Source organism: Mizuhopecten yessoensis, unplaced genomic scaffold, assembly GCF_002113885.1.
Source record: "Mizuhopecten yessoensis strain PY_sf001 unplaced genomic scaffold, ASM211388v2 scaffold1313, whole genome shotgun sequence".
Lineage (NCBI taxonomy): Eukaryota > Metazoa > Mollusca > Bivalvia > Pectinida > Pectinidae > Mizuhopecten > Mizuhopecten yessoensis.
The window spans coordinates 483,241-494,569 of NW_018403984.1; the positions used below are offsets into that span (position 1 = coordinate 483,241).

The 11,329-nt window shown below is 40.9% G+C and overlaps 1 protein-coding gene across 1 annotated transcript; it reads right to left on the reverse strand.

Annotated features, from left to right (window-relative positions):
- Window positions 1-329: 329 nt before the first annotated feature.
- On the reverse strand, window positions 330-10,064 carry LOC110459090 (sodium-dependent glucose transporter 1A-like). Its single transcript, XM_021511195.1, has 4 exons — window positions 9,749-10,064; window positions 9,013-9,298; window positions 7,957-8,242; window positions 330-2,383 (listed from the first exon to the last, which is right to left on the reverse strand). The coding sequence occupies exons 2-4, from the start codon at window positions 9,277-9,279 to the stop codon at window positions 1,350-1,352; spliced, it is 1,587 nt and encodes a 528-aa protein (XP_021366870.1). The 5' UTR covers window positions 9,280-9,298; window positions 9,749-10,064; the 3' UTR covers window positions 330-1,349.
- Window positions 10,065-11,329: the final 1,265 nt, after the last annotated feature.

An 11,329-nucleotide genomic window follows, 5' to 3' on the forward strand; every position in this document is an offset into this window, starting at 1 on the left:
ACAAAACAAAACGATCAAACAAAAACCCAATAAAACAAAATCATAATTATTTACACCGTGAACAAAACATGAATCTTTTAGGATTAAGCCTCGAGATAAACAAAGAAAAACACAAACTCATCAATAAAATTTTCGAGGATAGAAAAAAATGCAATCCGTATTAAAATTTTGTTGAATATTTGACCTAATGTTTCAGCAAGTTTAACAATGTGGTACAACCTGACCCCGTTTGTGAGCTCGAGGCTGTTAACATTATACCCACACGTCACGCACCAAAGGGTCCTACTTAGTGTATAAATAAATGCTTAACACAGTTACTATTTCTGGAATAGACATTTTAATTTTGTTTATGCAAATCATCACAGAATATGACAGTATAATGCATATATATTTATAAATACGCACTCTAATAGAGAAATATACCATTTTCCCTTCTTTATAACCCGATATACAACCAACGATTTGTACGCCAAATCGTCGTCCTATAAGTAAGAGAAACCTCACAGGAAGATTTTCTCTGTTTGGTTTCAATCTATGGGCTGTGTATACTTGACCGGCATTAGTATTGCCGGGGATTTCATTAAATGATTATTCAGTATATATATATTTATTTGCAACAAGATATTTGATAAAGAAAACAAGGCGAACTTACAGCTTGCATTAAGAATAATTTTACATATCTTCAGTTTGGAAATATGTTATATCACAGTTTTACCTTCTACACAAACAATGTACGTAATAAACTTGTCACAACGTTTTAAGACCGACTGGTCTCTTTGTCAAACTATGACAAAGGGATCAGTTGGTCTTGAAACGTTGTGACACGTTTACTGCATGCATTGTCTGTATAAAGTAAAAGTTTGATTTAACTTTACATATCACACATACAACATATATATATAATATATTCTGTCTTGTTCATGTAACAACTGGACGTAATTTCTTAGCACGATCTTTGATAAACAAATATTTTTCATATTCTGTGGTGTTAATTTGTTGTGGATGATGATTAGATAAATCACGAATTCTATGCAATATCGAAACTTTGTGTTCTTGCATAAACTATTTGTGACTATGTTAACGGTTTTAGGTAGAGAGCCTCGCCATTTGTTTAACTGTATATCAGATTTGTAAGCTATTTTCATGTTTTATTCAATATACAGGTAATAATAAAAATAACTGTAGTTACAGGAAATACATTTTGTACAGCAAATATATATTTTTTCGGTGTCTTACATTTTCCTGCTGTAAATTGGCAAGCAACCCAATGTCAGAAAAATGTATAACTTATTGGAGCCCTCCCTCGTAACTCACCGATACTCTTTAACTGAATATGATTTACTGTATTATTAAACAGCATCTGATCGATTTTCTTGCAAATGTTCGCTTTGTTTATCAGTAGTCTTATTACAAGCGCGTCCAAAACGTCGAACAACGTATCTGGTAGCAGCGACGAGGATGGCGAGGAAGAAGAGGATGAGACATGATTCGATGAGCAACACATAACAGAACCATATTAGTCTTTCATGTTCCATCAGATGTCCAAGTAACACCGGATTGAGAGCGCCACCTAACATCATCGTTGTGTAATAAAAGGACGATATCCTACCTGTCACAGGTGTGATATAATCATTGGTCCAGCTGAATGTCAGGGGAAAGAGGCACGACTTTACAAACCCAAACAAAGGAGCAAAGAACCAAGCTAAAGTATCAAACTTATAGAGCGATATCAGCAGCATTCCCAGCACCGACAGACACAATAGTACAAAGTTCACCACTGTAAATATAACGGTATTCATCCACTTTTCGATTGCTATACCAAATATACGTGAAATGAAGATTAGAACAAAGAAAACAAATGTAAGTAAAGCCCCTTCCTTTTTGGACCAATGGAAAAACTGGACACAGTAAGTGGCTAGAAACCCAGTAAAAACTTCATCAACTCCGTTGAATATGAATAATATTGAGCCAAACATGGAGAGAATAAAAAGTTTGACGTTTTTCGGAACCTTTCGTTGGCTTTCGGAATCATCAGAATTACTCATCAGTCGATTGATTTGCTTTCTGTCATATTTAGCATACATCACGAAAAAGAAAATGCCGGACAAAAGAGACAGTACCGCTGTGATTGAGAAAGGTATGTAAATTTGAGATTCCTTGCTTTGTGAGACTGATGGTGAACTAAGTTCATCCGTAAAATTATTGTCTATTGTATATAATGGCGTCGACGACGATATATTCACAATTTCTTGCGGTAGTTCGATTAGAAATGGGGTGACAACAAGAGGAGAGACAGCACTCCCGAAGGCCATCATCAGCTGACTCCCTAGGAATACCACGCGACTCTCCTTTCCCCATAATCTGATGATATCCGTCGCAGTACCTGTTTTGACGAAGGGAAAGATACATTTCAGTTAGAAAATGATATAGTCATATTATCGATCTCGTGTCACCGTCTTGGTACATGTAAATGAATTATTGGATTTGCATATCCTGTAGGAATTCCAAAATATTTGAAATAACATAGGTGATCTAACAAATATTGATATCTAAAACAAAGCTAACTTAGCGTCGCATCTAAAAATATCTTGCACACTTTCATCTCAATATAATGTGTATCTTAAGTAGTTTATTTTAACCAAGGGCACATCATTTAAGTAAAAAGCGCCCACCTACTGAAAACGAAAATAAGGTATAGTCGGCAGAGCCATTTAAGATCATTTTGGGATAACCTGCGCGTGATGTGGCAAGCTTTGGGTCGTCACCATATGTGAATCTGGCTGTTTTTTTTATTTATCAATACACCACTGTATACCAACTGCGGACTTGATTTTAGATACGGAATGCAATAATTATAAATGTACAATAAAGCAAAGTATTGCAAGACAATCCATAGTCTCCCACCGGTATTGATTTCCATATTTAACAAACAGTACACTTATGTAAGGAAGCATAAGGTCACACAGGTCATTGTGACCTACTTCTTGCACTCAGTCATCCCAAGATGCCATTGTACACCAAATCAGGTTACTCCAGGTTAAATAGTATAGAAGAAATGCCCTGGACAAACATTATCAAAAGTAAAGGTCAAAGGTCAAGTCATAGGTCACAGTGACCTTGTTCTTGCACTCTGCACTTTGCCATCCAAAGATGTCCTTGTTCACGGACGGACGGAGCCCCCCCCCCCCCTTATATGTAAGGACTTAAATTTTGGCATGTGTTGCAGTGTCTTTATCAATTATAAAATGCGTACATATCGCTATTTGGTTGAACATTGGCCATTTTGAAGGAAATTAACTAAACATTTTTATTTTTTTTTGCTTTCGCATGCAACAAACAAATACATATTTGACGATGCTTTAACACAGTGTTCAGTCGTAGAAAGGAATTTTTGTTTGTCACAAGCGGAGGCTTTCATTTCTGCATGCTTACTGTCCAAAAACACCATGGTTTGTCTATTTCTGCATAGCAACGAATCGTATGGCATCTACGCCTGCGCATTGATAAAAAATATGCACCAAGAAAGAAAGCCCGGATTAACCAATATGATGTTTATAACAGAAATTGGTAAATACATTCAAGTTGAAGTGTTTACTTTTAATGAAGCCAAAAATGACCCTCAAAGCCCCAAACTTGTATAGATATGTTTACAGATTTGTGTGTTTGTTTGGGGTTTGACATCCCCACAACAGATAAGGTCATACCAACACCGATTTCTAGGGGAACTCTCCCAAAGAAGAGTGTAGGTAACAGAAAAAGGAGAATACAGATCTCAAGTGTTGCCATGGGTGAGGCAGAACAATTCTGGTCCCTTCAAAGTCCTCTACATAGAAGACACCGAAGTAAACCTGATTCTGCAAGGGATCAGATGACACATGTCATCTCTCACAACAGCGGGCCCCACACATGTCATCCCTCACGACAGGGAATCCTTCACATGTCTTCCTTTCACTACGAGGGGCCCACACGTGTCACCCCTCACGACAGGGAATCCTTCACATGTCACCCTTTCACTACAGGGGGCCCTTCACATGTCTTCCTTTCACTACGAGGGGCCCCCACGTGTCACCCCTCACGACAGGGAATCCTTCACATGTCCCCCTTTCACTACGAGGGGCCCCACACGTGTCACCTATCACGACAGGGAACCCTTCACATGTCACCCCTTCACTACAGGGGGCCCCACACATGCCATCCCTCATAACAGCGGGCCCCACACATGTCATCCCTCACGACAGGTAATCCTTCACATGTCTTCCTTTCACTACGAGGGGCCCACACGTGTCCCCCCTCACGACAGGGAATCCTTCAAATGTCACCCTTTCACTACGAGGGGCCCCACACGTGTCACCTATCACGACAGGGAACCCTTCACATGTCACCCACCCTTTCACTACGAGGGGCCCCACACGTGTCACCTATCACGACAGGGAACCCTTCACATGTCACCCTTTCACTACGAGGGGCCCACACGTGTCACCCCTCAAGACAGGGAATCCTTCACATGTCACCCTTTCACTACAGGGGGCCCTTCACATGTCTTCCTTTCACTACGAGGGGCCCCCACGTGTCACCCCTCACGACAGGGAATCCTTCACATGTCCCCCTTTCACTACGATGGGCCCCACACGTGTCACCCCTCACGACAGGGAATCCTTCCCATGTCACCCTTTCACTACGAGGGGCCCCACACATGTCACCTATCACGACAGGGAACCCTTCACATGTCACCCACCCTTTCACTACGAGGGGCCCCACACGTGTCACCTATCACGACAGGGAACCCTTCACATGTCACCCTTTCACTACAGGGGGCCCCACACATGTCATCTCTCACAACAGCGCGCCCCACACATGTCATCCCTCACGACAGGGAATCCTTCACATGTCTCCTTTTCTCTACGAGGGGCCCACACGTGTCACCCCTCACGACAGGGAATCCTTCCCATGTCACCCTTTCACTACGAGGGGCCCCACACATGTCACCTATCACGACAGGGAACCCTTCACATGTCACCCTTTCACTACAGGGGGCCCTTCACATGTCTTCCTTTCACTACGAGGGGCCCACACGTGTCACCCCTCAAGACAGGGAATCCTTCACATGTCACCCTTTCACTACAGGGGGCCCTTCACATGTCTTCCTTTCACTACGAGGGGCCCACACGTGTCCCCCCTCACGACAGGGAATCCTTCCCATGTCACCCTTTCACTACGAGGGGCCCCACACGTGTCACCTATCACGACAGGGAACCCTTCACATGTCACCCCTTCACTACAGGGGGCCCCACACATGCCATCCCTCATAACAGCGGGCCCCACACATGTCATCCCTCACGACAGGGAATCCTGCACATGTCACCCTTTCACTACGAGGGGCCCCACACATGTCACCTATCACGACAGGGAACCCTTCACATGTCACCCTTTCACTACGAGGGGCCCCACACATGTCACCTATCACGACAGGGAACCCTTCACATGTCACCCTTTCACTACGAGGGGCCCCACACATGTCACCTATCACGACAGGGAACCCTTCACATGTCACCCTTTCACTGGGAATCCTTCACATGTCTTCCTTTCACTACGAGGGGCCCACACGTGTCCCCCCTCACGACAGGGAATCCTTCACATGTCCCCCTTTCACTACGATGGGCCCCACACGTGTCACCCCTCACGACAGGGAATCTTTCACATGTCACCCTTTCACTACGAGGGGCCCCACACGTGTCACCTCTCACTACAGGGAACCCTTTCACATGTCACCCCTCACGACAGGGAATCCTTCACATGTCACCCTTTCACTACAGGGGGCCCCACACATGTCACCTCTCACGACAGGGGGCCCCCATACATGTCACCTCTCACTACAGGGAACCCCTTCACATGTCACCCCTCACGACAGGGAATCCTTCACATGTCATCCTTTCACTACGAGGGGCCCCACACGTGTCACCTATCACGACAGGGAACCCTTCACATGTCACCATTTCACTACAGGGGGCCCGACACATGTCTCCTCTCACGACAGGGGGCCCCAAACATGTCACCTCTGACGACAGGGGGCCCCAAACATGTCATCTCTCACGACAGGGGGCCCCATACATGTCATCTCTCAAGACAGGGGGCCCCACACATGTCACCACACACAGTGATTGACCCAGGGGTGTTGCCCTAGTTGCCCGCGCAGCACCTTTTTTCTGTGTCAAAAAATAATCTGGACCAAGGTTTTCGAAGATTTTCCTCTATTTCACATGTCACCCTTTCACTACGAGGGGCCCCACACGAGTCACCTATCACGACAGGGAACCCTTCACATTTCACCCTTTCACTACAGGGGGCCCCACACATGTCATCTCTCAGGACAGGGGGCCCCACACATGTCCCCTCTCACGACAGGGGGCCCCCATAACTGTGACCTCTCACTACACGGAACCCCTTCACATGTCACCCCTCACGACAGGGAATCCTTCACATGTCATCCTTGCACTACGAGGGGCCCCACACGTGTCACCTATCACGACCGGGAACCCTTCACATGTCACCCTTTCCCTACAGGGGCCCCGACACATGTCTCCTCTCACGACAGGGGGCCCCAAACATGTCACCTCTCACGACAGGGGGCCCCAAACATGTCATCTCTCACGACAGGGGGCCCCATACATGTCATCTCTCAAGACAGGGGGCCCAACACATGTCACCACACACAGTGGTTGACCCAGGGGTGTTGCCCTAGTTGCCCGTGCAACACCTTTTTTCTGTGTCAAAAAATAATCTGGACCAAGGTTTTTGAAGATTTTCCTCTATTTCATATGTCAGCAGTTTGAAAATCTATATATGCCTAAGGGTGTTGCTTGCCCAAAGAAGGGGTCCACTACTTATTCTCTAAACAAAAGGGGATTAATCCTCTATTGTCTATATATTAGTAGGGTCTCCAGTCAGGTCAGTGGTCAAGGCTCACCAGACTGACTACCTAATGTCACGGTGTGGTGATCACCCTGTCAGTTGAGAGAGGACTATGCATATATATGCCATCTGTTGGAACTAGGTATATAGGTAAAGTGTTATTTCAAAGGTAGAGTCCATTTCATGATTAAAGACAAACAGTTAAATCATAATTCATATTTATGACTAAATAAATCAATATTTAATTGCCAAAATGCTCGCCTAAACTACAAGCACATGAGGGGCATGACACAAGCATCAACATTATAACCAAAAACCTACATTTTTAGCATTTTTTTGTTAGCATGTTCTTTTCAAATTTGGTACATGTATATAGGTATATTGAGAAAATGCAAATTCTATCTCGACACCGTTTCTTGATCGGAAAAGATGGACACCGTATTCTTGCATCTGATTTGTCGAGATTTAGATATTGTTCATTCTGATCAAATTTGGGGAAAATAAGTGTATTATGGCACTGCAAATTCCACTGTGACTTTTATTTCTTCATTAATTACCTCTATTACCTGGCTTCTGCTTGGTCAAAATTTAAACCGGTTTCGTTTAAACTTCAAGTGCATGTGTATTTCGCCAATACAAAGAGTACAACAGTATCCGTAAGCTTTATTTACGAAAGCATGGGTAGTTTTGAGGATTTTGGTAACGGCCGTCAGAGAACTTGGTAATTATTGATATCTCTTATTCATTTACATGTACGACATTTCTGCACCTGACTCATGCAAAGCATATTGACACATATCTTCTGCCATATATTAGTGGGATATAGGTTTGTTCGCATCTATTTGTTATCTCACTACAAATTTAAATATTCGGCATTCTAATCTTATTGTTAATATAAGTATTACTCATTAAGTGACGTATATGTAACATTTGCTATTCTGTTTTAACGATACGCTGTGGATAATAAATACCTATATAAGGATTATGTGATTTAAACATTAATTGTATATCGCCATTCCTACCTATTGACGTAGGTATGATATTTACCTGATGCTAATATCCCCTGCATTAGACCAATGACAGCATGTGCAAAAACCATGGTTTCGAACATTTTGCACCAAGGCACGAAGGCAGTAGCAACACAGTACACACATATGGCCATTCCAAACGTCAACTTGTTGTTAGCTCGACCGTACAGAACTCCCTGTAAAATCGATCCTAAGGCGAAACCAATTAAATTCGACGTTAGAATCCAGGCCCCTTGATCAAGATCTGTTCCACTTATCATTCGAATGTCTATATAGGATGGTCCAAACAGTCCTTTACCCCATCCCTGAAATATAATCATAATATACCAATAATGTCCCTAAATATAAACACGAATAAAATGTAGTACATTATTCACTTAGAGATATACAAATTTCCATCAAATATCATTTTTACATGTAATAAACGAAATTCCTAGCCAATGCTAAATCACGAATTATATTTTAAACACATCATTTACAGATAGACGTACAAGCTACACAAGATCTATCTTACTGAATAGCGCTTTAATTTCAGGGGGTTCCTAGAACATATTCCAGAATGGATACATTTCATGAGATTCATAGAAGAAATTTCTTGGCTTTCTCGAAATACGTTGTAAATCAGTCAACCATTTGAAAGAAGATTCGACTATTTAGGGTTTTGCGAATAAATATATACATCTTCGGATGATATATATATTTTTTCGCAAAACCGTAAATAGTCGATTTGTCTTTTAAATAGTTGACAGATATATATATTTTTTTCGCAAAACCTTGAATATTCGATATTTCTTTCAAATGGTTGACTGATTAACAAGGGCTCTGGAAAATTGATATTATAACCAAATATTTTCGAATAACAGAGAAAATTTAAATATCATTGTGCCATCGGGAACATGTAAGTAATAAAAGGCAATCATTCATATCTAGGTCAACCTAGATTTAAATCGCAATCAGCATAGCGAGCTGGGGGACTCGTTGTTGTTGTTGTACTTCAGTGAAGTGATTATATTATTAAATTGACATAAACATATAGAGTGTTACAAAGTGTCCTATAAAATACTAAAATACTTACATGGATAAATTTACAAAAGAAAAGGCAAATAGTATACATAATTTTCCGGCGGAATAGGCTGCTGGTCTTGAATTTTCTCCGAGTACGTTGAAAGGATACCATGCACGAAGTTCCATCGTCCGTTGTACCTGTCTTACTATCCTCTTGTTCGTCTTTCACACACTCTTCAAGGTCATTGCTAAGTATCTCGGATGGAATACTGTTGTCTATGCTGACATCATCATTTGGTATTTGATGACCTTTCTCTAGTTCCGTTTTTGTTTCCATTTTCGTCGTTCATAAGCAGCTGAAAGAAATATTTCAAACAATGATTAACAGTATGAAACTGCTGGTAGGACAACTCATATTGAATTACAAAGAAAATACAACACTTACCATACTTACGGATACTTTGTAAGTGACACTTTTTGTTTGAACGGTGCTAGCCCGACGGAAGGGACATTTACCATGGTGATATGATCGTTTTGCTTGTTACATGATGTCACATAGAACACTGATGTCGTGAAAATAACATTGATCATACATAAAGCCGAATATATTAAAAATATATGTCCAACTTTATTATTTATGTTAAGAAGTTAAAATACTGCAACACACCTGCACGGGACATAACAATATCGGAACTGGATCCGGTTTAGATAAAGTAACTTAAATGTTCTTATTACTTTGTTATAACTATCCGTAAAGGATTTAAACAGTTTGCATGCTGCTGTACTAACGTATAAGTAAAACTTACAATAAACCGCTGTGCAGTATCCTGTCCAAGCGTTAACCTTCTCCTTTCTTTGTATGCCACAGTGATCCGTTCACACAGGACGAACCTCCTTTGTTGTAGGCCTCGTGTTGTGTCCGTGTGTACACTGTTAAATGTCACGGTTACCTGTTTATAACGATTGGTTAGTTTACACTGACTAAACTGCTGATACCCAGGACGTGAGCAAAGTGTCCTATACTCTTAACGTCATATATTACACTATTTGGTGAAGACGTTTACCATTTGATATCTTGCTTTTTTCCATCTCGCATATCAATAAGCCCCTTCTGTAATATGGAAGGGGATCACCGCCATAATTATTTTTTATAGAATTAGTTACTTCTGGTTTGGAATCTAATTCTATGTACATTTGTATTATTTCCCTAGTTGATAAGTTATAGAATTAGTTACTTCTGGTTTTGAATCTAATTCTATGTTCATTTGTATTGTTTCACTCGTTTACAAATCTATTGCGTGTTCATTCCATGCTATGCTAGTTTTTCCGATCGCAATTTCGACATCGTTTATGACTGGAGCGCCGCTTGTCGTCTTAATGAGGAACTAAAATTCTAGAATGAATTCTAGAATGAATTCTAGAATTTTAGTTCTCATTAAGACAACAGCCGGCGCTTAAATCGCCAACGAAATTCGCGGAAAATAATGCTCGCTCCCTTAAACCGGAAACATACCCGATTGTGGCAGTAGATTTTGGAATGCAGTCGACAGTAGTGCGGTAAGTCTTGGTTATGACAGCAATTGAACTGTAATCTATTTAGGTTTGAGCCAAAATTGTTTGTATCGTAGCAGAAAATCGTCATATTTATAGTTAGGATGCCGTAGCCATAACGAAATCCCACAAGTATTTGGTAACTGGCAAAATGTTAACCCTGCACACAGGGGTTCGTTACAAATGCATGTCTGAAATACAGAAGTGATATTGGTGCTGTCATAGCTTGACAAAGGGACAAGTAGGTCTTGGAAGGTTGCGACACGTTTAATACGTTGTGTATAAAGTAAAACTTTGATATCAAGTATCCAATCACAAGTGTTTGAAATCTGACTGTAAATTGAGATAAAAATCATATAAAAAATAAGGATATTAGGCTAGTCTACTACCAAAAAAGTAGCAATACCCTTATGTTTTATATGATTTTTATCTCAATATTTACAGTAAGGATTTCAAATACCTCGGAACCATATGTACATTTTTTTCCTGTTCATGCTTCATAATTAATTTTGATAAATTTGAGAAGTGGATGCAAATTTCATATTCAGAACAGCATACAGTGATCAGCTAATTAAAACTAACCACCTGAAATTAGCATAAAAATCAAGATTTAAATTTTCTACTGTTATTAAATGATGACATCATATTCAATCAAGTATGCCTCATTTGAGGAAAATGTGCATAACCCTGGCCTGCCCATATGCATTTGTTGCAGATGTCATATTAAAACTTGTCTCATATAGGAGATGATAAATCTATAGCTATAGTTCATGGGAACAGTGGTTATTGAGTGATATTGGATGTCAATATTGTTGACCAATTATCAAACATATCTT